Genomic DNA, 27872 nt, shown 5'->3' with positions numbered 1-27872 from the left:
TGAGATATTTGGTCTAGGAATTAATTCGTGCGGTTGGTACGCACACATTGAAGCTGTAGTACAAACACAAAATACATAAATACCTTAAGAAAAATATTGTCCATCGCTAGCCACCACTTTCGCCCATCTGTCAGGCAATGTACGGATTCCGTGGCGAAAGAAGTCCTCATCCTTGGAAGCGATCCAGTCAGAGACCCATGTTTCGATATCTTCTGAAGAAGTAAACCGCTGTCCAATCAAATCGTTGTTCATGCAATCGAACAAGTAGTAGTCCGAAGGAGCAACGTCTGGTGAATACGGCGGGTGGGGTAAAACTTCCCATCCGACATTTTCTAAATAGGTTTTGACCGGTTTTGCAACATGTGGGCGAGCGTTATCATGTTGAACAATAAGTTTATCATGTCTGTTCTCCCATTCTGGTCGTGTTCTGGCCAGAGCTTGCTTCAAACGCATTAATTGTCGTCGATAACGTTCTCCATTCATAGTTTCACCCGGTTGCAGCAGCTCATAGTACACCACACCTTTCATATCCCACCATATGCACAGCATAACCTTTGCACAGTGAATATCTCGTTTTGGTTGTGATGGACCTGGTTCACCTGGTTTCACCCAGGCCTTTTTTCGTTTAGGGTTCTCGTAATGGATCCACTTCTCATCACCCGTAATAATTCGATGCAGAAACCCCTTTCTGCTCTGTCGTTGAAGCAGCAATTCGCAAATGGTTTTTCGTCTTTCAACGTCTCTTTCAATTCATGTGGAACCCAATGTGACATCTTTTGAATCATTCCCATGGCTTTCAAGCGTTTGGAGACTGTTGTTTGATCAACGCCTAATGCTGCTGCAAGTTGTTCCTGCGTTTGACACGAATCCTGCTCGAGCAATGCTGTCAATTCTTCGTCTTGAAATTTTTTTGGCTGTCCAGCTCGCTCTTGGTCTGCCAAGCCGAAATCACCACTTCTAAACCGTGCAAACCACTTCTGACACGTTCGCTCAGCTAGAGCATGGTCACCATACACTTCCACCAAAATACGATGACTTTCAGTCGCACTTTTCTGCATGTTAAAGTAATGCAGCAGGACACCCCGCAAAAACACTTTATCAGGCACAAATTGCGCCATGTTCACTTAATTACAAACTGGTGTTGTTGACGCTTTAATCCACTGCCCGATACTACGAACGATACGCGATGACAGGGGTTTGCAACACATGTGTGGATACACGGAAGTGTGGGACGCTCCGTTCGTTGCGCCATCTCTTGTCCACCCGCACGAATTAATTCCTAGACCAAATACATAACCTGTTTATTCAATAGTAAAACAAGAAAGAGAAATAACGAATTCTTTAAAATATAAATTATAAAGCTTCAGCAGTTTATTCCAAATCTAAATAACGAACCGGATAAATTATCAAGAAAACAAAATAAACTTTGTTAATTGTGATCTCACATAGAAATACTCACTACACACTTATCATTAACCATAAATTAGGGAGAGAAGGAAATCTTACCATCAAACTTCAAATTTATCTGATCACTTGTATTCTACAGGATGGACAAGCAGAATTCCATACATCGCGTATTTTATGAAGTAGTAAACATCTTTCCATGCGATGAGGAAGAGGTGAGGAGTACCTCGTAGCAGTCCGTAGATTGTCTTTTCGGTGTTTTAACGCAGTGGTTCCCAACCTATTCTGATTGACTTCACTGAACATCCACAACACTGCGACATACTTTTGATTCTTCTTCTTAATAATAATATATGTAGTAGTGCAAACCTATAAGCTTCTAGAAAGTAGTGCGTATGTAGTGCTGAAATTATTGCTCCCAATGGAGGTGTCGTTTGGTACAATCTATTTAAAACCTGATTTTAACTAATTATGAAATGCTTCATGGATTTTAAGTTCTAAAATTTCTCGACGCACCGGTTAGGAACCACTGTTTTAACATACGAGGTGTGACTGGAAAGTTTTAAGGCTGGGCTTCTAATTTAAAAATGGCACTACTTACTGTACAGGCTATTGCGATGGATCTCCTTCAAAGTAGTCCCCTGCTATCTGAACACACTTATTCCAACGGTATTTGCATTTCTGTGAGCATTCCTGAAAATTATCTTTCGTAAGGGTATAAAGATCTCTTTCCGTATTTACCTGGATGTCTTCAATTGAGCCAAATCCCTTTCATTTCAGCGACAATTTTAATTTAGAAAACAGAAGTCGGAAGGGGCCAAATTAGAGGAATATGAGAATTGCGGAGGCACAGGAATCTTGCATTTGGCCAGAAATTCCTGGATCGATAACGCACAATGCGCCGGTTATTCAATTAATAATCCGCGACGACACAAACACACGCCTGTACTCAACAGGTTGCTATGCTGTACTGAACAAAGATATCGCAATGATTCTTGCAGCTATCAAGGTCACACCAAGCCACCGCTTCCACGCTAACGGACAATTATATCTACTCCTCTTGAGCAGTGGCGCTACATGTCTTAAAACTTTTCAATCACACCTCGTATGATAATTTTTATTTACTGTTAACAGACATACATCTACCGTATTAATTGGTAATTAAGTGTTATTTAACTTAGTCTTCTTCAAAGACAACACTAATATATATATATATATATATATATATATATATATATATATATATATATATATATATATATATATATATATATATATTTAAATTACTGGTGATCACCTACTTGCATTAACTCAAAATTTACCAATAACATAGATAAATCGAACAAGCTTACGCGCAACTAATTACAATTTGAAATCTTTCAATAAATACGAGGAACTCTATACCTTATACCTAACTTCCTGTAAATAAAGAAAGCACAAATTACCTTCTTCTGCCGACAACATCTGATGTTGTACAAGAGCTTCGAATGCTTCGTAACAGTGAACATCATAACGAAGTGCCTCCTTGTAACATTCGGCTGCTAAACCTCGGTTTTCCATCGCTTCATATACTCGACCTTTGAGAAACATTAAAGAGCTGTTGATCTGGAAATAACACCAAAGAACTTGATAAAACCTAATAATAAAACTGATCTTTCTATACCTATATATTAATCGAGTAAAATATTTTAACAATACTCTTGTTCTGTCTCGCTGTATGGTCAAAACCCAGCACCTCTCACAGCCTTGATTTTGAAGAAATTACATACCTAATAGTCAAAACTAAATGTAAAAATTGTGTCGTTTATATGAAGACAGAGTATAATCACTGTCTAAACTGCACTCAGATAACTAATTGTCCAAAACCTAGAATACACAAAATTATAACTTTAAAAAGCTTTTGAAATGTCTCACTGGATAAATATACAGACTTAGGATCAGTTTCATTATTAGCCTAAGAATAATGTGACAGACATTTTTATTATTACATTAAATACATCTACTGCAAACCGAGACGACAATCATTACAAAAATCTATGCTTAACAACAAAAATAGTGGATAATATGAAACTGGTAAAGCGATATTGAGGTAACTTAGTAAATTGCACTTATTATCACAATACTGACCAGTAAACATTCCTATGGAAATCAAAAATTATTCATACGATCATGTATATTTTAAGCGAATTTATTAATTGCTCTTCTTCAGAATGGTTTAAGCATGAATTGTGTTACATAACTGGCTAATAATAACATACTGATATGTGGTACTTTAGAGGTAATAAATCAATTATAGGAGTTTATGGCTTCCAGTAAACAAATAACAAACAAAACTTCCTAAGTAGAATGTACAATTATTTCAAGCTCCAGTTATTTTATAATATACGAGGGTTGTTAAATAAATTCTAAGCCTAACCAAGAAATACTACAACTAGACATGTAATAATTTTAGGCCGTATTTAAATTGAGGGCACTGAATTTTCTTATGATGCCATACCAAATTTGGTATTAATATCGACTTTTACTCTATTGTTACAGTCCAGAAAGATAGAACAGTGAGCACGGCGTGATCAAATGGAGAAATTGAAAATGAGAGCTATTAATGAATATCTCCACAAGAAAGGTTTAAAGCGCAGGAGATCCACGCCGACATGGTTCCTATCTTAGGTGATAGTGCCCCTTCAATGCCATAGTGAAGAAATGGGCAGCCGAATTTAAGATGGGGAGATTCTTCATTGAAGATGATACTCGATCAGGAAGGCCTGTGGAAATACTAACTCAGGAGAACATTGACAAAGTGCATGTAATCATCGTGAATGGTCCTGCAAGCGTTGATCGAATTATCATCCAGAATCTGGGAATGAGCAAGGTTTCCGCGAGATGGGTGCCAAAACTTTTGACACCTGATTGAAAGCTCACCAGACGTAACATTTCAAAGGGCAATCTTCATCTCTTCCGGACAAATCCAGATGTCTTTCGCACTCGACTCATAACAGTAGATGAGACCTGGATCTATCATTATCATCAGGAGTCCAAACCAAGTTCCAAGTAGTGGAAACACTCATTATTCCCCTGTCCGCAGAAGGCTGAGTCAGTGCCCTCAGCTGGAAAAGTGATGGCTACAGTTTTCTGGGATTCGGAAGGGACAGTGATGGTGTGTTATCTTCCAAAAGAATGAAGAGTGACTGAGGAGTACTATGCAGGTCTTCTACGACAGCTGCGTGATAATATCCACCAGAAGCGTCGTGGGAAACTGACAGTAGGTGTGCTTCTCCATCAAGACAATCCCCATAGCAACAAGTCAGTCATCGCAATGGCAGCATTTCATAATTGCCGCTACGGATTGGTTCCCCTTGGCACCTTCTGACTTTCATCTCTTTCCAAAACTGAAAACTAAGAAGGTACTCATTTTCACACTTTCGACGACGTCACGCATGCCATAGATGGAACTTTACACGCCTTCGACAAATCATTTTTTTCCAGCGGCATTAACATACCTGAACATAGTAGATGGACAAAATGTGTTGACTTGTCAAGGGACTACGTTGAAAAATAATACCATCCATAAACTCTCCGCTGCTCTGTTCATAAGTAGACTTAGAACTTCTGTAACAACCATCGTACTGCACTATTTTAAGTCAATAATTAATTACTATCTTTTTTTATACTATCCGCAATTTTGACATAACTCTTCTTACATTGTTCATAGTACCTTCTATCCTCGTGTATTTTATTGTTATGTTGTTGTGGTTATACTATGAAATCTTGATCCTAATTTCTTCATTTCTCTTCCTTTTGTTGCAGATAGATCATGACTGCTCCATTACAAGTTTGCACCAAAGCGAAACAAGCAGTGATCCGGTTTTTGTGGTTGGAAGGTGTATCAGGAACCATGACTAATTTCCAGACGATACAGCACTTCATCAGTAGTCACTCGTCTGTCTAACAGAACCATGTCACGTGCACGCTCAATGATGATATCATTTGTGACCGTAGATGGTCGCCCGGTTCCTTTCTCGTGCGACCATTTTTTAATTTTTCAATCCATTCGTAGACACTCCGTTGCGGCAAGACACTGTCCCCGTGTTGTACCGAAAGTCTTTTATGAACTGCGGCCTCTGATACACCTTCCGACCACAAAAACCGGATCACTACTCGTTGTTTCTCTTTGGTGCAAACTTCTAATGGAGCGGCCATGATCTATATGTAACAAAAGGAAGACAAATGAAGGAATTGGGATCAAAGTTTCATAGCATGACCACAACAGCACAACAATAAAATAAACGAGGACAGAGGTCGGTACGAACAATGTAAGAAGTTATGTCAAAATTACAGATAATTTTTGACTTATCCTCGTATCTTTAAAAAAAAAATTACAAGAAAAAACTTACATTTGTGGGTGTTTCTTCATGAAGAAAATCATTGACAAGCTTTGTTGTTGACACAGAACACGCAATGCTACCCATATCATAACCTTCAAGAACTTGGAGAGCTTCAGTCAGCTCACGCGCTTCCAGCAGACTTCTAGCAGCAAGATAATGACAAAGGGGATGAGTCTAAGGAAACGAAATAAATGCACATGTTTAAATTTTCTCTTAATTCACTAGATGGCAGTAAATATAGTTGATAAATTGATTCATTAGCTTATTTGATTACGTTGCAATACTAATTCTACAAGCTGAATACTACTGTCTCACTGAAACAGAGTTAAAAGCATGGATCAAATAATACAAATAAATTCAAAATTTAAAATTATAAATTAAGAAAGCAACAACAGATAAAGCACAAGAATTTAACCCTTCAAAGAGTGCTAAAGTGATAAACTGCGAGAACAAAACTATGACAAAGAAAGTCGATAAATAAATACGTAAATTAAAAAAAAAAAAAGTGATTAAAATTGTTCTGCAGCCCAACCACATTCTTTTCATATCTGAATACTCGGAAAGTTCCACAAGAACATATTCAGACATGATACATTCCTCACTATACGAACTCCGTGCAATAAGTAAGAATGTATCAGGGAAATAGGACTTACATGCATGCGTGCGTCAGAAGCGTTTGACTTCAACAACTCCTGAGAGAAATTGATCAAGAACCAAGATAATTCCAGTTCTCTTACCAGTGGAAGAGCACATATAACATTAAAAATATGGACAATTGATAGACAAGGAAGGACTCGAACCCCAATCTACCTCTGCCAAGTGATCACGCTATTGAGCCACGAACGACACTACAATTTTACTTCAGTTCACATAATCTCCCACAACTAAAGGTTAGGTGAGCCCAGTCGGAAATTACTGAGAATTGCCGTGGTTAAGTTCTTCACAGTTGTCAAGAGGAACTCACAAAGCGAACATCTGTGTGAAGGTTCGATTTACCGAGTCGCAAAAAAACAGATATACACTAATTCATCATTACATTTTGTGTTCTTAATTTTTCTTTACAGGTATTGTAAATGATGACAGGGAACTTAAGTAAAGAACAAAGTGAATTTTGAAGTAGTATTTGAAAACCGAAAATGCCGAGAGGGTAGGCACAGCACAGGTAAAAGTGTTTAATATTTCTCCACTCACATGTCTGACCATTTATCGGATCTGACTCAAATTTGATGCAAAATGTTCTGTGGCAAACTTACCCGAATCCCAGTGTCCTACAACATCCTTGACAGAGAAAAATGACGTAAGGACCTCCATGACATTTGTTAACAGTCGGGAAAAATCTACATGATCTTCAACTCAGGAACTGTCAAGAACGTCAATGAAAAACTTGGTTTGAAGCCGTTTCATTGTTTACTGGAAAACGTCCTAGACTGGCGATTGCAAATTTGTGAAGTCGAGATAATCAAATCTCCCAAGTTCGAGACTACTTGATAAAATCATCTGATTGGCAGTGGCCTGTTTCTATTTGGTAGGGCACTTCAAAGGAACAGACATTACCTTTCTGACTTTCCAAACGCAATTAAACCACTCAGGCGCAACAGTATGTAGTGTCATCTTCAGTGAAGGTATTGTAAAAGACCAGTTTTCTTTGATAGAACTGTTGATGGTAACAATTATCTGAAACGTTGCGCAACGTACTATTGCCACTGCTCAGAACCAGGGCGAACTTCAAAGTACTGTACTTCCAAGATGGTGTAACTCGGATGTATTGGTAATAAGGCACTACTTTGACAATGTCTTCCCAACATTGAATAAACGATGTGGCAAAACTGAGAGGCCGTTACGTTCATACGACTTGAGGCCAAGGAACTTCTTTTTTGGGGGGGTGTAATAATATATATATATATATATATATATATATATATATATATATATATATATATATATATAGTTTATGAGAGAAACCTCCGAAACAGTGGACGAAATGAAGTTCAAGCTGAAGACTGCGATTTGCATCGGATTATTTCGGATAAGTTGTTTGTAGTGTTGCTGGAAGACATTTCGAACGCTTAAAGGATTAAGAGTCCCTATCATTGCGAAATTAAAATACCGCTAATTTTACATTAATTATATGATATCTTCAAATAGATAAACGATAATCGAAAAGTGGATCAAGACCTCCCTAGACGATGTTATTTTGCATGAGGTACCGTTATCACGAGTCACCTAGTAGCTTTCTGTTTGCAGTTATTTAGAAACGCGAAAATAAATGCCGATTTTCAATATGGCTGGAAATCGAAAGCAGATAAATGAGTTATGATAACGGTATCTCACTCAAAATAATATTGTCTAGATAGGTCTTGTTCCACTTTTCGATTATCTTTCATCTATTTGAAGAAATCACATAATTACTGTAAAATTAGCGGTATTTTAATTTCGCAGTGATGAGGCCTCTTAAACAGGGTTTAACATCTTCAGTTTAGTGCTGAACTTCTTAATGTTATTACCTATGCTTTACCCTTATATATCTACTAAAGGTCCACTCCGTATGTAATGTACTGTTTATGTTTCAAATGGTTAAGATCTTCACGAGGTGCTGTCACTCTGGATTTCATATAGTACATAAAAATATTAGCGGAGCAGTATTTGAGAATCAAAGATTAGAACAACTATGGGCGTGTTTTATCCTTTCTTTTCTTTCTTTGTAAAAAAAAACCTTCGACTATCATAAGGGAGTACGTTTTTGGTTACATCGAGAGTTCAGATGGCATGGATCGGAACGTACAGACCACTTATTATCTTGGAGGACCTGATGTTCGAAAAACTAATTGCCTATGAACCAGAGTTAAAAAGTAAATTAACTAGGTTACTTATATTAACATTTTTGTCTACCATCCTCGGTAGATTAGATTTCTTCATTTCACACTTCAAACTGTCATCTTTCACTACTATGAAATCAGATCCCACGCTTCTTCAACTTTAGGTATTTTCAGATGTAAAATGGTTTGCCGGTTAAGGTATCTAATCTACCGAGAATGATAGGTGAAACAGCATAAACTGTTTACGAAAACTGTTATAACAGGACGCAGTAAGTAAAGATATGTTAATTTCTATCGCTGGCTTGTGTGTCAGCGTTGAATACGCTTCTTTGAAAAGAGAAAGCGCTGTGCTTTTCACTACTATTTTTTCATACAGGGTTCGCGAACGATGGTATCTGAACTAATGGAAGTCTCTAATATTATTTGGAAAGTAATTCCCCAAACATACGTGTTACCAATTTTAAGCAATAGCATCAAAACTCATACACTTCTTACTATCTTCTTATGTTCTGCGACACGACTAGTTTTTCTACATTTTGGCGTTTCTTATAGAAACTCAACTTAGTAGGACTCCCAGATGTCATGGATTAACCGTGACAGTCCCAAATTTACATCATCAGTTCCCGTTTGTCGAATAATTGTTCGGGACTCAAGTGTCTCCAACTCCAAAAGATTAAGTTACTATCATTCGTGCGATATTAGAAAGTAAATTAATACACAAATCCCGCTTTATTAGTCACCGATATTCAGCTACAAGAAATAATAAGTAATACAATGAATGGCATACATATTACCAAATAAAATTAGTATTAGCTTTCTATGTATTCCTAAGGAAATAATATCCAACATTTCAGAGACAAATTTTATTTGACAAGAATAACCTCTCTGTAACTTACTTTTGTCGAATGTTGACCTAGTGCATGGATGTAATATAAATTTTCATAGTGTGTCCCTGTTTTTTTACGTAAAAATATGAAAGCCCAACATACCCGAAGGAGATATATATTACATAATAATAATAAATGTGCACAAATTCAGAAAGCATTACCTTATCTAAACCCCGACTTCTAATAAGATGCGCAGCTCTATGGTAATGCTTCATAAGGAACATGCACTGCGCCAGCCAATACACATCCCGTGGGTCTCCATTACTTAAAGATACGACTTTATCTGCCCAGAAGAGCGCCGCACTATAAAGATGCTGCAACGAAATAACAATAATTTCAGTAACTTCTTATTAGATAGAATATTAAAATAAATATATATACACATATATATGTATGTATGTAAAAATATTGAAAAAGACGTAATCCAAGAATGGGATGAATATATAATTAACGAAAATGAGAGAAATAAGGCGTGCTAATGACAAATAGCACGAGAAATCCAAAAATACAAGGAAAGGAAAGAAATTTTAGAGATACGTTGACACAAACAAAAAGGAACAGTAAAGAAATTCTATCCTCTGAGATGATAAAGGAGTAATGTCAAATGAACAGCAAGACATTCTGACATAATTAACAAGATGGGTCATTTGTATCACTTGCAACAGAAATATTAAATAACCACTTAACTAATCATTTTTTTTTCTCTAGTAATTAAAGAACGAATTTGATATTTATTAAGTAACAGAGTACGGATTTCCTAGCTACTCACCATCATTTTTCTTACTACTTATACTAAATTTTCTTCTGTAACTCTTCGCGGAAAATAATTGTCCATTCTACCCCATGAACTTTTACCTTAGTATGCCCCTGAGACGTCCAATCAGCTAGGCGGTAGAATTCGATAGTGGACCAAACCAACAGAAAATATAAAATTTATGATAGCATATAACGATGACTAACAAAAGTCAGTTGTCACTAAACCAATCATATACTATTATTAAGTGTTCTGCGTACCAGCAGCTCCTGGTATTAATAACATGGTTCTTCCTTAGGTTCGCGTCTTATAAAACTGCTTTCTCCATTTTTCTCAATCTGGTGCATCTTCTTTCATCTTCCAATACCTTCTCCAGTTCTTAAAATCAGCGATGAATATACTAACTAAATTATTTAAATAACAGCAGGATCTCTATTACTAACATAAACAAGCACGTTTTCTTTTGGTTTACCAAATATATTAATGACGGAAAATGAATTATTAATAATTACTTTTTTATTTTGCGGGTCTAAAGTTTAAAACAATTTTATTATACAGATATATTTTTAACATTACCTTAAAAAAATGAATAGTACAGATGAAAAACACCTTTTTTGATAATTAAGGAAACTGAACTGATATTTTAGATACAGCTGGTTAATTTATTCACGCAAAATAATGTTATTTTTGGTATTTTATCTACAGACAATGAGATGTATTGAATTGTCAATTATGCAAAGAATTGGACCAATAAGTTTCTTATCTTTTACTCCTGGTTTACTGAACTAATAAATTCAATCTGTTTAAGAAACTACACTGTAACGACTAAGCTGTTGATATAGTTATATCAAAGTAAAGAAACTCGACTTTAGTAAGTAATAACCTAGAAAATACTTAGAAACTAAACAAATAACACATTTACCCAATTTGCCATTCTGTAGAAGTAATTGTATGATTACGAAATTTGCAGAATAATCAAAGTAACTAGATTTAATAAATTGGTCGATCAAATTATTTGCCGTTGAGTGAAAATTATCCATAAAATGAGGAATAACACTTCGTAAAGCACTTAAATAACGAATTCCGGATTTTTACTGTGTTCACTAAATGGGGTTTAACACTAATGCTTTGTGAAAGTATTTTATTGGAATAGCATATTTAAAATATTAACGTCATGAACAATGTTTTAAGTTGTATAGTAACTCGTGCAGGTAATATTTATAGTTTAAATTATTCAGTATGGAACAGCAATTAACCTCTACCATATTTGGAACACTATAAAACGACCGCAAATTTTATCGTCCTACTCAGAATCAACCGTAAGATCAGAGTCGGAATCAACACACAATTCGGAATCATCGCAGACTTTACATTTAAAACTGAGACTGTCATCCAAAGGTTCAACAAATAAGGTTTATATACGATTTCTATGTATACAACTTAACCACCTAACCAAAGGCTTGAAGTCATACTAGGATTTCATAATTTTTTAGGTCTTGGTGAAACGGATCTAAGTTTAAAAGCCGTTCACACCTTCGTGAAGAAAAGCATAGGTGGATAAGATAGTAAAATGGCCCCAGATCAATCTTCAGATGAAAGTGAGTCCCCTTGTAGGTACCCCCAGGAGACATTAATTCCTCATGCTTCAACTCTTGATTTTTTGTGAGCAATGACGCAAAATCGGAAAAGTGATGTGAATTATTTCTCAAGATTGGCTTGATCGATGTTGTTAAAACTTAGATGTCTGTATAAGTGTACACGAGGGCTTCGTCTAAAAAATGTAACAGCCAAATCCCACAATTTCAATCTTTCCAAAAATTTGATACAATATTTTGATCTCCTCTTTACCTATGAAGTTCTTCGAACAAAATTATATATATATAAAAGTTTTAAATGTCGCGTTAACCCTAGAATAACATATAATATCCACAATTGTACTGCGGGTGCACCATGGTCAAAACTACCTGCAAATCTGCACCGCACCTGAACGGAGTCTATTTGTTATCATTTTGCATTTTTGCTCATGAATGAATGAAAAATTACGCTCGAAACATACCAAAAATTGCCAAGACTCCATTTGGTGGGCTGTGGCATCCCCATCCCCATTTTGGGTCAAAGTGAAACGTGATATTGGTGTCTATTTCGTATGAATCTAACATCCTGAGCATAAATATGAGGTTCAAGTTGCCATTAGTAAGTACCCCATTTGATGGTACTTGAAGATTCAATGTGAGCTGTCATATAATAAAATGAATGTTATCTACCAGGTATACTTACAGTGTCCAATCGAGGTAAAAGCACCTCAGCTGGGAAGAGAATAAACATCAACAATAGTGCTAAGTGTAATGTAACGTAATCATTGTTGTGGTGTCCGTGGCGGTATAGAACCGTTTACATTACATTTTCTTATATTTCTTGGGTGATATGTTTCTTTCATTCGTCTCGATTTCATTCAAAAGCTTTATTAAATTATATTCTTGTTGATGGTTGTTCTTTTCCCAGCTGAGATGTTATCACATCGATTGGACACTGCCCTGTAGGTATATGTAAAATTATTTTTTTTCATGACAGCTCACTTTGAAGCTCCAGGCACTCTCAAATGCATGCCTTACCAACGGGCAGAGAGGTTTCGTGCACTCATTCCTATTTGTAGGGTTCTGAAAGATAAACCAATAGCCACTGAGAAAGAAATGCAATTGAATACTGTTCTTAACATTCCTTCTGACAATGTTGAATTTTTTGTTCGGGCAGAAATGCAATTGGTTGTGAGTTCCACGAACACCCCCTTGGCACCGTAAGAGTTAATATCCATCTTACTAAATTAAGCTATACTAAACTGTTTGCAGCTTACGTTTGTGATTGCATCCATACGGTTCACAAATGGTGACAAAGAACCCAATGATTTACTTGAATGAATTTAGTAGTTGTATTTGCACATGAACCCAGCGATAAAGGTGCAGGGCTTTCTTTTGACACTGTAACATCAGGAACGTCTATTTCTAATAATTTAGCTATTTCTTTCGCAGATGATATACTTGCAACGGTATTCGAAACAGTAAAACGCCGCTGGTTCTTCAAGCCGTTTCACAAAAGCTGGGCACTTAAAACACTTTTTCAAATAATTTGTCATTTTATTGACATGCGCATGTTTATATTCGTTAATACAGAACTTGCAAACAACACCTATGTTTTTGGCTTTAAAGAATGCCATGCATGACCCTTCTTAACCATGTTATATTTCTAGTCTTTCAACACATTTTTGAGATTAACAGTGAAAGAATATAGTTTAGACAGAAACCCATGCAATCCCAACTTGCAGAAAAGTCAGAGCACAGCACAAGACTAGTATTGAAGGCAGAGACCAAAGAGCAACCAACTGAAACGATTATATTTTCTCTTTTGATATTCAAACCAGCTGTGGTGTTGCTAGGTCTTGCACTTCTGCAACAGTAAAAAGTACTGAAAAAATCCCTATAAAACTAAGGGATGTGATGCATTTTTGTGTCAAATATCCGTAATGTAATATTTGTAACAATTTCAGTAATTAATAAAATACAGAAAAAATTCACCGGTATGGTTGATTATTCTTAAAATTTCATAATAATTGAATTTTCGTAAAATACTTACTTTTGGGTAGGTAAATACCCATATTTTACCTACCCACTGGGTATATACCCGACCCACATCCCTAGTCATGACTGGAAATACAGTGCGGACGTACAGCAGAAAAACTATACTGCATAAAACACGAATGAATTTGTGCTACGCGACTGCTATATATCCGAGACAAGCAAGAGCGCAGAAGAGGGGCCCGAGGGGTACCAAGAGGTGCGTCCGTAGGAAACAGGCACATCAGCGATGGTGGGTATACGCATAAACGCGGTCGTTTCCAACGGTTCACTATAAGTCACAGTACTAAATTAACCTAACCAAAAACAGAAACAAACAAAAAAAAAAAAAGTCAAATTTCAACTCAAAAAATTCTGGCCCACCAAATCCAAAAATATGCTGTCTGATGTGGGACCCAAGCTCTTAAACTTAAGTAGTTTGAATGCAGTTCTGCGAATCAAAAGGATTTTTACCTCCTCCTCATAAGCTTTTTCAGGATCGTATTCATTTCGTTTACCACAGTCAGCTTTTCAACAATAATGTTTTATGAATAGGCTCGGTTAAGTTAGATTAGGTTATTTAAGGTGAATTTAGGTCAGACTAGATTAAGTAAGGATAGATTTATTTAGGTTTGGTTTGGTTTACTTGCCTTAGCTTGAGTTGGCGCATCGGAGCCATTATAGCTATATAAATTTGAAAATTCGGATGGTATTTAGTATCTCCCCCAACTCGTTTCATGGTTTCAGAACCGAGTACCTTGTTTTTGTCTAAATTGTGATAAAGGTAGAAGTATAAGGGCCCTGGGGCTTCTAACTCCCTTCGCTAGCTGTTTCTAGCTCAGCTATATTTTGCAAAATAAGTAACACATTGTAAATCTTATATTTGCAAAATTGGGGGAGATACTAAATATCAGCCGAAAATTCTCCAGAATTTCAAGGTTTGATGCCGAAATTCATGGTTAGAGGGGCAACTGTTACACTAGTATCCCTACACATTTAAACATAAAAGTACCGGTACTGCTGTATTTCTTGTAAATTCAGCTGCCTACAGAAATTTGTTTCTCATACATATGTTATTTAATGCAGTGTTGAATTATATCTGTAAATACTGAAAAATGTGGTTCTTACACTTGATTATCACTATTCTTTCTTCGTAAATTAATAATTTCAACTGTTAGTTTTTCAAAACATGCCCCAGATTATCTGTATCGGTACCCTAGCGCTTTAGGAATAAGCAATTGAATGATTTGCCGTTTTGTCCTTATGTACTGAATTAAAGTCATCAAACAGTATGCCTCTGGGACCGAAATTAACATTGTTAACACCTTACAAAACTTACTTATTACCATTTACCGTAATCTCAAAAACCAGGAAACAGATCACATTCAACGCGGCTAATTTGTGTCACTAAAATTCGCCCATGTTTGTATATTGTTAATTATTAAAACAAAAATTATATGTTTAACTTACCAAATCCAAGTACGTTCTGACCAACTTTCTATATGTATCTATGTTTGAGTGATTAATATTATTTTCACTACCGTACTTCATATCTCCTCCGCCCGCCATGATTGTTGTCAATTACTCAGCGTTGCCAGAATGAAGGTTGCCAGTATATTTTGCAAGTACTGATACCAAAAATTACAAGTACGTCTCATTTCAGTGAAAAGTACATACATAAAGCTTTGTAATTCGATTTATTAGTTTTTACGTACATGCAGGTTAAGTTTAGGTACACCAATCGAAAGAATGACCTAAGAATATAATGCTTTCACTAACTTATAATAACTAATACAACAAGGTAATTAGGTATCTGGAATCATTCAACTTCTTTTACAAACGCCAATATGGATTCAGGAAAAAGTGCAGTAAATTAAATGCAACTGTTGATTTAGTAAGTCAAGTAGAAGAGGCTTTAGACAACGATAAACTAGCAGCAGGGTTATTTATTAATTTAAAAAAGGCCTTCGATACAGTTGATAATGCAATCTTACTTTAAAAATTTAAAAAAAAATGAAATAAGAGGAGTGGCTCTGAAATGGTTTAAAAGTTACCTGAACAATATAACACAATATGTGTATGTTAATGGTCAAGAGAGCATTGCATTACCAGTTCTTCATGGTGTGCCACAAGGGTCAGTTTTAGGTCCACTGTTATTTTTGATTTATATAAAAGAGCATAAAAGAGTTAAACCTCAAGGTGAAGTTGCTTTATTTGTAGATGACAAAACAATACTTTATGTTGAAAACCTGTTTTGGAGGGATTCAGCACCAAGTAGTATTATGTAATATAAAATACAATTTAAACATTTTAAATCGCTGGAGTTGTGAAAACAAATTGGTGCTGAATCCCTCCAAAACAGTGTTTCTAGTGTTTCCTAAACCTTCATTTACAACACAGATCTCTGGCAAACGACAGGTAAATGATTTGACTATACTCAGAGCAAGTACTGTAAAATACATAGGTCTAGTACTGGATGAAAACATGAAATGGGAATGATATTAATATATCTTAATGTAAGCACAGAAGATATCACCAGTTGTGGGAGTTCTCAGTCGTTTACGTAATATCGTACCAAAATGATTTGACACTAATAATGCTCACTTGTAAAATAACATACAGCTTCTGTATAGTATGCAGAAACAGTACATTGTTCCGATTCATATGCATTTACTTATTTTAATGGTCGCATAGCACCTGTAACGATTCTACACTAGTAATTCTACATTTGTAAATGTAAAATCCAGCTATATTACTTATTGAAATCTGCTTCCTATAGAAATTTGTTCCGTATGGACATGTCTTTCCATTGTGGTCAATTTACATGTATATTTTGCAAAATGTGTTGTACCTAAACTTAGCTTGCCCCGTTAAGTATTCTAAGACTTTAGGGGAAAATTTTTATTATATTTATCCTGTAATCAAATTGAAAAATTGGAAAAAAAAAAACTCTTGAATTCATGATCCTCAAGTAAGGATTTACTCCTTATAAAAGAAGAAGAAACAATGGAATGGCAACTGTAGCGATGATCGAAGATGAAGAAGATTATGGCTGGTTTGTAGGTTAGAAGTGACAAATTTTTAACAGAGGCTAATTTTTTCTTCCGCGATTAATATTTCCAAACCATGGATGACAACCAAGTATTAGAAGAATCAATAGAAAAGGAGAATGCTAATGTCGAATCTCCAACTATAGAACAGACTAAAAAGGTAATTTCATACTGTAATTATTTGGACAAGTTCGGACCGCTAGATCGGCTGTTCGTATAGCGCGTTCTTCGTATTCCTCTAGGAAATAAGAAAACAATATACGTTTTCATTAATAATTACCATAAAATACATAGTTTGATATGTTCTAAAGTTCATACAAATTGATATTTAGATAAATTGTTCCTAAAGAAAGGCTAGTGTCTTGAAGAAGTTTGCAGGTGCAATACCAGGAACAAAATAGATGTTATCCCAAGTGTCCATAGATTTGTAAGATTTACAGAAATATCAAATGTTAGGTACTGATGCAGAATAGTGTGTTATAATGTCGAAATTTTACGATTAAAATAAATGGGTGTGTATGGAAAGATTGACTAGGATATTAATTTCCACTGGCTGAGCATTTGTATGCAATGTAGGGAACTCGTATTTTATGTTTACAAGTGTAATGCTAATAGTGTAAAACCATTATGAGAGAATACTAAGGTTGAAGTGAGTATGTACATGTCAAAAACTACTGTCGAGCACTAATTTCGGATATAGTATACATGAAGCTGCATCAGTTCCCGAAGGAGCAGGACGCTCATACTTTTAGGGATTATTCATTGAGTATGTACGAACTTACAAAGGGGGTAACAAAGCGACTTTTATTTACTTATCGACTGATACGAAAATAAAAAAGAACGTACCTGTACTTTATATCTGCATGTGTGGTGCCCTTGTACTTTATTTATGGCTATGTGTGCGGGGAGATTTGGGGGAATTTAACGCATATCGCATGTGTTGTGCACATGGATACTTCATACTATTGCACTACGTAGAAAATTTATGGTATTTCATGTAGAAGTGGTAATAGAACACAGAAGAAACGCAGATCAGGGGGTCCTCATGTATACTATTACCATTTCCATCGACGAAATATTGTACACGGTGTAGCTAACCAGTATTTTACATTAGTGTGAAACCATTACATGCGATTTTATGGAATATCAAGAATTTTGGGGGGCATTACTCAAACAGACGGTTCTACCATATTTTAACACGTTTCTTACATTGTCAGGTCTTTTTTTTTTTTTTTTTTTTTTTTTTTTTAAGCAGAGATGCACTGAGCGAAGAGATCCATTACTACTTGCAGATTGACTTCAAGAGGGCTCAGTATAAACGCTGTGTGGACGTACGGCATAAAAACTACAATGCGTATAGCACGAATGCTATTTAACAGAGTTAGGGCAAGAGCGCAGGAGGCGGACCCGAGTGGATGCGAGGGGGTGCATCCGTTGGGATCAGGCGCGTCAGCGACGTGAGTATACTCGTAAACGAGGCTAATGACACACTTCCACATACAATACTTCCACTGTCATTCAAAATTTATTTTAATATGCTTTGCGCGGACAGTAATTACTAATATTCTAACTCTCATTCCTTACGAAAAATGTTTTACATGGTATTTTACCTATAAATTTCTATTTGGTACAATCTTCTGCCCGAGTGAAGCCTTTTTGCACTGTCCTCGTTTATGCGCATACTTTCCATTGCTAACGCACCTGCTCCCCACAGACGCCTCCCGCTCACCTACCCTGGCTCGGTTAGATAATTTGCTCGGTTTTTGTAGCCACCGAGCACAAGTTGATTTCTCTTTTTGCACAGTTATTTTTATGGCATACGTCGGGACGCATATCTATACCATCAATCAGTTTGCATATTATCAATCACTACCCAATTATTTGACCATGCACCACGGTAATATCAGTCCAGAACGTCTTACGAACCTTTTGAAGCAAGGAAAGTAATTTTTTGTAATTTGACGGACAGTTCTGCACCTGCACCATAAAATGTTTCAAGACAACAATAGAGTGGTTAATAATTTCATCACGTAAAAGTATATATGTAATCAAAATATATTGAAATCTTATCCCTGATATTCTTAATAATCAGGGTTGTGAAAACCCAGTAAGAAGAAAGAAAAAATAAAAAGGCCAATGGGTTTTATTGTGTAAAATGGAGTTTTATCAAACTTTGTACAAATATTTAAAATCGTATTCCTACTTGAAACAACATTTAAGCATTGCGGGTTCCTGGTTCGATTCAAGCTCTTACCAAGTGGACTTTGGGGTAAGCAAACACCATGTGCTTGGATTTTTTCGGGGTTCTCACCGTTTCCTTCCACAGTCGTCATATTACCATTATCATTCGTCTCATCATCACTGTCTCCCTTAGTCTCGGTGCATAATTATATGAGACATTGAACTAAAAGATAATAAAATTGTACAAGGGAATCCGTAAACCTCCATATCCGTTTAGTGGGACATACTCACTTTGCACCAAGAAAGAACATAGTAGATAATTTTGTAGTCATAAACGGGTGGGTATATGGCATGGAGGTTCTATGCAATATAACATAGGAATAAAATCCCGTACTAAACTTAGAATTCAAATCCGTGTCTAGCCGTCCTAACTGAAGCTTCTTCTAGTATCTCTGAAAATACCGGGATAGTACTTCACGTTCAGGAGCCAGAGATATAAAGACGACTTTATTAAATGGATTTTTTAATATTTTTTTGGAAGAACTAAAATGTATAAATAAGAAACGGATTTTTAATTTTTTTTCTTTTTTATTTAAAGCTGCCAATTCGGTTTCTTAAAGAAGATTTTACAATTAAAGACCTTTGTGACGCACGATAATTCCACTATGTGTGTCATACTCCATCAGATATGCAAGAAGAATTCGGGAGTTTCACGACCTGAATGCCGTTAGTGTTGAGACGATAGAGATAGATATTTCCTTAATAATTTACTTTTTTAGGTGATTAACTGGCAAGTGGAGACGACATTTTATTATTTGTTTGTACGAATACGGGAGTATGTACTTCGAAAACAAAGGAAATGTAGTCCTACTGCTTTTTATTCCAGACTAAGTGAAGTACCCACTCTTTGTACGGGGAGTATTAGATTCATGGAAATTATTTGAACTTCCTTTGTTCCTTAGCATACGCATATCGATTAAAGTATAATAACTTCATATGATATTCTAGTTTTGCATAAATCTTCAACCCCTTCTTCCCTAGGATACATCTAAAGTTACATGCTAAAATGTCAGCATAGATACTATGTACCCCCATAGCAGAACATGCCGCGATCTGCGATGTGGTCGCAGAAAATTTGCCACGCCTGTGCAGAAAAATTGCCAGAGGAAAAACAAATAGCCAGAGAGAGAAAGAAAGAAAGAAAAAAAAATCCTTAAAGCTGGTCTCGTTATAAAATACGGTGTATCTTATAAATATTTTAAATCTGCTTCTTTTAGTAAAACTTTCAAAAAATGTGACTTCACAGGTTGTAACTCGAACTAGGGATACCGCTAAAAACTGTTTACTATGCTTCATGTAACGCTGTAATAAAAATATGATAATGTCATCTTAATTTTTTATTTTGGAATTCCTGCAGAAAATTTTTGACTTACAAAAGCTCATCGCAGAAAGACAAAGAAAGCTCTGCCATTGGGCTATGTACAAAAACTCATTTCAAACTGTTCACCCGTTTCCGCGTGACTCTGATCACAAACAAATGGCAAGTTCGATTTAAATGTGACGAAAGAAATGACAGAAAATCCTCCCCTTCTCCCCTTAAACGTAAATTTTCAAAAACTGAGAGAAGTGGCCCCCCTTATATTTAATGAGGAATTTAGGCTATATACCGAATTTCCTAACTTAACAGGCTCATTAAGTACTGGATTTTTTAGCTGAAATTTTGAATTTGTTCTGCTTCTATTAGAATCCGCCCTTTAAGCAAAGCAAGAATAAAAACCCAGCTCAACGTAGGAAATAACTGTTTCAAAATCCATTTCAAGCTTTTCAACTACGTGCTGTGATCACAAACAACAACCAGCATCGCTTTCAATGTGAAGAAAGGAATAATAGAATAAACCCTTTTTTCTTTGGGCGAAAATTCTCGAAAAACGTTGGAACACGTATGGGAAGTTTATATGCCGAGTTTCTTTTTCCTAACTTGAAGGGCTTATGACATACTTTATTTTTATATGTAGATTTTAAGCTTCTCTAGCGCCCCCTAGAATGCGCCTACTCATCTCATGTATGTCCGAAAATTCTCGGCATATTGGTTTCATGAGAGATAGACACTGTGTCTATAGATTTATTAAAGTATTTCTGTTCTCCCACTGTTATCGTTTCCTGCAGTTCATAGGACATAACAATTGGACAATAATTTGAAGATTGTTCGGCGAAGGGGATATTTGAATATGATAAATATGGTTATGTGTGGCAATGTTACTTGATTTTATTTGAACAATTGTTTACTTTTTCAGGATTCTCTTCTTGACCACATGGAGCTATGTGTAACGGAGGCAGAGAAGAGAGCAAATGGAACTCTAAATATTCGAGATTTCTTTACTGTCTATCTAATAGAAACAAAGTAAGTTCTTTTTAAAAAGAATACACTAAAATAAGACTTAACTTATCAATATGTACATTTTAAAATATATAAACGCTGCAACCTTAATAGGGTCGTAACGCTGTCATAATAGTTTCAGGTCTTCGAGGGTAATAAATCGATACCTTGATGATGAGCGGAAGATTTTGGATAGGAAATTGTCGGTTGTTGTTGAAATTTAGCGTTCCCTTTCAGCCCCAGGCTATATGAGACGTGGACCTACCGTTTCAGGTGGAATCCAAACCCCGTGCACCACAGACATGTGTTAGCCACTAAATCGGCGGGGAGGGCTGTGAAATGCTTAAGAGCCTGCCTTACTAAAAATAATATGAAATTTACCATTTTTTTTTTTTTTTTTTTTTTTGCTTGATTATTCATCAGTGAAAGGAGAAAATGAAATGCAAGTTACCACAATCATAGATAATGCTGTTCTACAACAGAAAATATGAACCTGAAGAATGTTCAGTGTTGCAATCCATAGAAATTACAGTGTTGCCAGAAAAACAATTTCCCTAAAATCTAAGTTAAGACAGGGAGTAGAAAAATGAACTCAACTGCATTTGATTACGTATCATGTTCTTTTGGTTTCTTGTGAACTACTTTTTAATTAACATTATTTAGTTTTAATAACTGTATGTTAAAACTATTTTGTTTATTACAAACTAAATACAACTATTATTTAAAAAGTAGTTCACAAGAAACCAAAACAATATGATACGTAACCAAATGCAGTTGAGTTTGTTCCTCTACTCGCTGCCTTAACTTAGATTTTACGGAAATTGTTTTTCTAGCAACACTGTAATTTCTATGGATTGCAACACTGAACATTCTTCAGGTTCATATTTTCTGTTGTAGAATAGCATTATCTATGATTCTGGTGACTTGCATTTCATTATCTCCTTTCACTGATGAATAAACAAGCAAAAGAAAATGGTAAATTTCGTATTATTTTTAGTAAGGCAGGCTCTTAAGTGATGTTCATATTCTCCTTGAAAAAGGTTTTCTAAGTCACTTTTGGGAAGGTCGAGAAGGAAGTAGTTGTATCATATAAAGATGGATGAATAACATGGAGTTCTATAATGTTATGGAATCTAATGTAAAGTAATAACACTTAGTTTTATAACTATTTAATAACTAAATATGCAGGAAGTAAGTTGCAAACACCAACTGAGTTGCCATAGGCAGTTGAATACGCAATCTGTGATGAAAGAAATAGCATATTGTGGATAGGTTGCATATGAACAAGTATGCTCTTTTCTTTTGTTGATGATTATACAATAAATAAAGCAGGAAGTACAGTCTCAAAACAGAGTTTTCATCTCTGACGTTGACTGCTTGTACTGCTCGTGATCAGAGTTCTCGACGATTGTAGACTGTAAATCAAGGAGAGGGGGGCGCGGTGGCTCAGTGGTAGAGCGTTCACCTCCGGTGCTTGGGGTCCCTGGTTCGATCCCAGTTCGCGCCGTGTGGACTTTGTGGTGGACAAACACCGTGCTCGTGGGTTTTCTCGGGGTTCTCCCGTTTCCTCCCACTTTCTTCATTCCACCATTTCATTCATTTCTCATAATCACCGTCTCCTTTAGCCTAACCGGCATAACCGTGGGACGTAAAACTTACAGATTTCATTTCATTTCATTTCAAATCAAGGAGAATACCAGTCTCGTTTAATTTCATTACAGTTACTCTTAATAACTCTTCGTAAGCCCTTCTTTGTATTCCATTAACGTGTAAACTACAGAAATATACTATTTTTTCCTTGATATTCCCTACTAAATATAAGGATTGAATAAAAACTAATAGTAACGCTGCTGCAGTTTTTTTTTTGGGGGGGGAGGGGGGTCAGAATACTTCGTTAATATATACTATCTGCCATCCTCTAAAAGGCGTCTACAGTATCAGTATGTCAGCTTTGTCGATGTAGCAAAGATACCGCCTCTTGTGTGATTTTCATCGTGACAATCGCACGGATTCGTGTCTAGGTAATACGACGGACTTCAAATACTTCCCATCGTCAGTAATATGAGGAAATGATGCACAGTATTAGCTGTGTGACACCTGGCGTTATGTTAACTGACAATTGTTTCAGCATTGTGCTGTCGTTTTCTCCTGAGTGTGGGACGAAGATGATGCTGCAAGAAATGTCAGTAATAGGCTGCATTGACCGTTTGCTCATAACATACAGAATGATGGAGAATTACCGCGTGCATGTCGTATGCAACAGGGGCCGCGGTGGCTCAGTGGTAGAGCGTTCACCTCTGGTGCTTGGGGTCTCGGGTTCGATCCCAGCCCCCGCCAAGTGAACTTTGTGGTGGACAAACACCGTGTGCGTGGGTTTCCTCGGGGTTCTCCCGCTTTCTTCATTCCACTATTTCATTCATTACTTATCTTCTTCATCTCCTTTAGCCTGACCGGCATAACTATGGGACGTAAAACTCACAAGATTTCATTTAATTTCGTATGTCAAATGAACATCGCCTTCACACCACCACCTTGCTCAGGACCAACTGTGTTTTCTGTATAGGATGTGCAGCACGTCTTACTTTTGTAGTTAACTTTTGCGCAGTTCTTCATCGACTCACCTCTAGCAGGGAAGGAAAGACATAAATTGTGCGGTTGTCAGTTTAGGGTTTTCTTAAACGGTACCTCATCCTTTCCAAAACACTTCCACACAAACAATCACACCACTGTTCGCTATGGCGATTCATCACATGCTTCACTTAATCCTTAAAAGCAATCTTATGCACTCCGACCACATGCCACTCTTAATTTCTATCCACTACGTTATTCTACTTTTATAAGCACCTCTAGGGTGCTCGAAATATCTGTCTCTTCTACACGACATTAGTTTATGACTGATACTTCACGATAATAGTTTCTATTTGCCACATTTACTCGTCTAACCTATCTGCAGCTGCAGAGCTATTGTTGCAAGACAGGGGTATGTATTTTATTGCATTTCAAATACAGGAAACTTGACTTATGATAAGTATTTTCAGTTAGAAAGTAAGCTTATACAGAAAGTCATGTTCATGATAACGAAGTTTGAACTCACCTCACCTTAAGAAAAACCGTGAAGACACCAAGCATGGCTCTGCAGCGGAGTTTCCATTGCAAGAGACTGCGTTGAAGAACAGTTTGGTCTTAACGATCCCATTCCTCTCAGGGTTGGCTGGTTTAAACCAAGGTGATTTAAACCAAAAAAACGAAAAATGTTCGTAAAAGTGCAAGTGTTTGTAAAATCTTGATGAACACACCTTGTGGGTTATCACGTTTCACTCCCGTACATTATTCGTATTATATTCAGACCTAAATTCTCCATTCGTAACTCAGAGATTATAGTACAAAAGCAACTTTTTTTATAAGTTTATGAATGTTTCGTTTGTGTGTGTGTTTTTTTTTTTTTTTAATATATATTTGTTATTCTTGTTATGCAGTTGCAATCAAAGAAAAATTGTAAATATTGTTTAGTTTCAATAATATTTACTATTGATAAAATACATCGAAATGCCGTACGTTTTATATATATATATATATGTGTGTGTGTGGGGGGGGGTCATAAAACCCTACGAGAGGCATTTAATGAAATGAGTATTATCTTTGGTAGACACGGCGCAAGATAACTTTGCACTTTGAAACCGTTGCTTCCCGAGCGAGTGAGATGAAAATGAGAGGAAATGGTTGATCCTACGCATGCGCAAGATATGTTGCCAACCGCGATTATCCAAACTTCTCAGTAGTAGATCCTATTTTTTTTTTTTTTTTTTTTTTTTTTTTTAATAGTTTGTTTATTACTGAATGTTTGCCTCTTTGCAAAGCATCACACATCCTCTCCACTGCTTTTGCAACTGGACTGGTACAATTGACAACAATAGACCGTCGTTTGCTCTTTCTTTCTCGAAGTAAGCTCTGACACTATATATCAATTCCCTACTTAGACTTCTGATCGTAGTACTGCTCCCGAGTTTTTTAAAAAAGATCTTTCATCTTCCATATCATAGCGTTAATTAACCAAAGTATAAGAGAATTTGAAATCAATTATTAAAATTAAGAATAACTGAATGTATCAAACACCTGAACGTGCCAGCATAAAAAAAGGGGTAAAGAACTCATACAAATACATCCACACAAACCCAGATATTAACACACAAAAGAATAGATACACATAGTATTTTAGTTCTACAAATCACAAAAATTCAGATTTATATACACCACTATAACACAATGCTAAGTAATACTGAGTGGAAAACGTTCTTTCACCCTTCTTATTTTGACCTTTGGGTTACTAAAAAAAAAAAAAAAAAAAAAAAGTAAAGAAAAGAAAAGAAAAAGAAATCCTCCCACACATCTGTTGGTCAACAGAACACATGGTACATTTTGGCAATCGTAGCATTCCATTCGCTTAGGGTCTAAAACAAGAGACATTGCTCACTCACCTCTCGAAATAAGATATTTCCGATGCTTGTGGAGGTTTTGTTCTTTCGCTGGGTTTCGTGTAGTGTGCTGGTAGATTGAAAATAAGGTGTTTGTTGTTACTATCGTATTCCGGTCCAGTGTAGTGTGGAGAGGCTAGTGTAATAGTTTGTAGGTGTTTCGGTGTGTGTTGTAGTGAATTTAACGTGACTATAAATGTTATAAACCCCAAAGTGAAGCACAAAAAGATCCCAAGGATGGGTTGCTTCATGAAACACAACTTTCAAAATTAATGATGTTCAAAAAAAACTCTGTGAAATTAGGTTCGGGAGGAACGAATGAATATCAGTTTGTAATCACGTGAAGCAAATTGAAACTCAGTATTGGGAAGCAGAAGGAATTATGGATAAAATTTCTGAGAGGGTCGTTATCAGTCTGGGTGGTGTCGATAGTGATAGCAACAGTGATTCAGAAGAGGACACTGACGGTGACTTATCCGGAATAGAAGAAATGTAGGTGAGTGTTTCCTTTATGTACGCATACACATAGATGAAAAATATTTGACATTTCATTTTTATTTGTGGAATGCAACGTCTATTATTAATAGTAATGATCTAGATATACATAGATGAAAAAGTACAACGTACGAGTTACGAATAATATCTCACATTTCTAAATTCATGGCGAATATTTATTTCAGTTGGCAACGCTGATAAGTTCACTTTTCTGCCTCCTAAATTACGGTCACATGGGAGCCAAATCGCGAACAGCATTACGTCACTCAAGTGCAGAGTTGTTGTGCGCCGTGTCTATCTATGCATGTATAAATGAGTCTGAGCCAAAGTGGACTCAAATAATTCGTATCTTTATTCACTTTTCTTGCTGATATGCAAATTAAGTCGTTGTATTTCTTTAACTTGGACTAATAACAGTCGTTGTTAACTAACTTGGACTAAATTAGTTCTTCTGTACTCTGTAGTACTTTGAAATTGTCCATATGTAATTCTGTATAATGGTTTCACTTCTGCAACTGTTTATCTTTTTGTCCTTCTGAAATTACACTTGACAATTATATTAACAAGTATGTAAAGATCAGTACAACGTATTTTTATCAGGAGTCCTTCGTGAGTGAGTCTGCGGACGTATCGCATTTGTAGCCAATTAGTCCTGGTTCCGAGTTCAAATGGAGGACAATTTCTTTCGGATGTAAGTTGAGAAGCCGGTTGGATTCCGCTTTAAGCTTATGTAACCCTTCCAGCATAACCCGGTTGTTGCATATTAACACCAAGGCGAAGCAAACTTATTTCTGTCCATATATGATATGAATACATAGAGCAAATTATTTAAACAAAAAAAAAACCTGGTTTAAACAAAAAAAAAAAATTTTTTTTTTGTTTTTTCAATAAAAACCATGGTTTTTGCCAACCCTGATTCCTCTTGACTAGCTTTCCGAAGACCCTCATTTGTGCAGAAATATCTGCTTCCCAAGGCCCGTTTCCGCAACGGAAACCTACAAAAATCCATGGGAGAGATATCGGGGGATTTAGCAGGGATATTTGTAAAAATCATGAAAGCCCGTTTCACATCTTATCCGATTCATGTATGCCTGCTTGGACTTCGCCATATGACTGAATGCTTTATCCTGGTGGATGACGATACGAGCTGTGTCGCTGCCATAGAGGGAATGAATGTCATGTCTGTAGAGTGACTCCAAAATGTTATTCTGGTAATATGCAGCATTGATTTTAGCCTTTTTGCCCACTGCGCAATGGAAGTTTGCCGTTATAGCAGTGACCACCAACCACCATGAATCCACGTGGAAAACTTTCCAGGACATTCACATACCCAGTCAAATCTACCTCTGGAATCAAGTGGACGATAGCAGATGGCCCTTTTTCTGTCCCATTCTGACAGATACACACATGCTTCATCCAGTGACACTACATGCCTCTAGCGGTCAT

General features: G+C 36.2%; 2 protein-coding genes across 3 annotated transcripts in view; one reads left to right on the top strand and one right to left on the bottom strand.

The window, feature by feature from the left end:
- Nucleotides 1–15475, bottom strand: part of Cdc16 (cell division cycle protein 16) — a 36362-nt gene extending 20887 nt beyond the window's left edge. The window contains exons 1-4 of the mRNA XM_081749343.1: nucleotides 15322–15475; nucleotides 9651–9803; nucleotides 5796–5960; nucleotides 2850–3009 (exon numbers count right to left, since the gene is read on the bottom strand). Of these exons, the coding sequence (XP_081605469.1) occupies nucleotides 2850–3009; nucleotides 5796–5960; nucleotides 9651–9803; nucleotides 15322–15420 (577 nt within the window). The 5' untranslated portion in view covers nucleotides 15421–15475. The remainder of the gene's footprint in view (nucleotides 1–2849; nucleotides 3010–5795; nucleotides 5961–9650; nucleotides 9804–15321) is intronic.
- A 1395-nt stretch (nucleotides 15476–16870) lies between these two features.
- Nucleotides 16871–27872, top strand: part of LOC145678810 (sorting nexin-4-like) — a 63577-nt gene continuing 52575 nt past the window's right edge. Inside the window, exons 1-2 of one of the 2 annotated variants that reach the window (XM_081749341.1) lie at nucleotides 16871–17061; nucleotides 21377–21483. In XM_081749341.1, the coding sequence (XP_081605467.1) occupies nucleotides 16978–17061; nucleotides 21377–21483 (191 nt within the window). In that variant the 5' untranslated portion in view covers nucleotides 16871–16977. The remainder of the gene's footprint in view (nucleotides 17062–21376; nucleotides 21484–27872) is intronic. The other variant, XM_081749342.1, reaches the window with a different exon arrangement.

The sequence above is a fragment of the Thermobia domestica genome, chromosome 2 (genome assembly GCF_964235325.1).
Source record: "Thermobia domestica chromosome 2, izTheDome1.hap1.1, whole genome shotgun sequence".
Taxonomy (NCBI): Eukaryota; Metazoa; Arthropoda; class Insecta; order Zygentoma; family Lepismatidae; genus Thermobia; species Thermobia domestica.
Note: the sequence above shows the minus strand (reverse complement) of the source record. Positions and strands in the feature narration are given on the sequence as shown.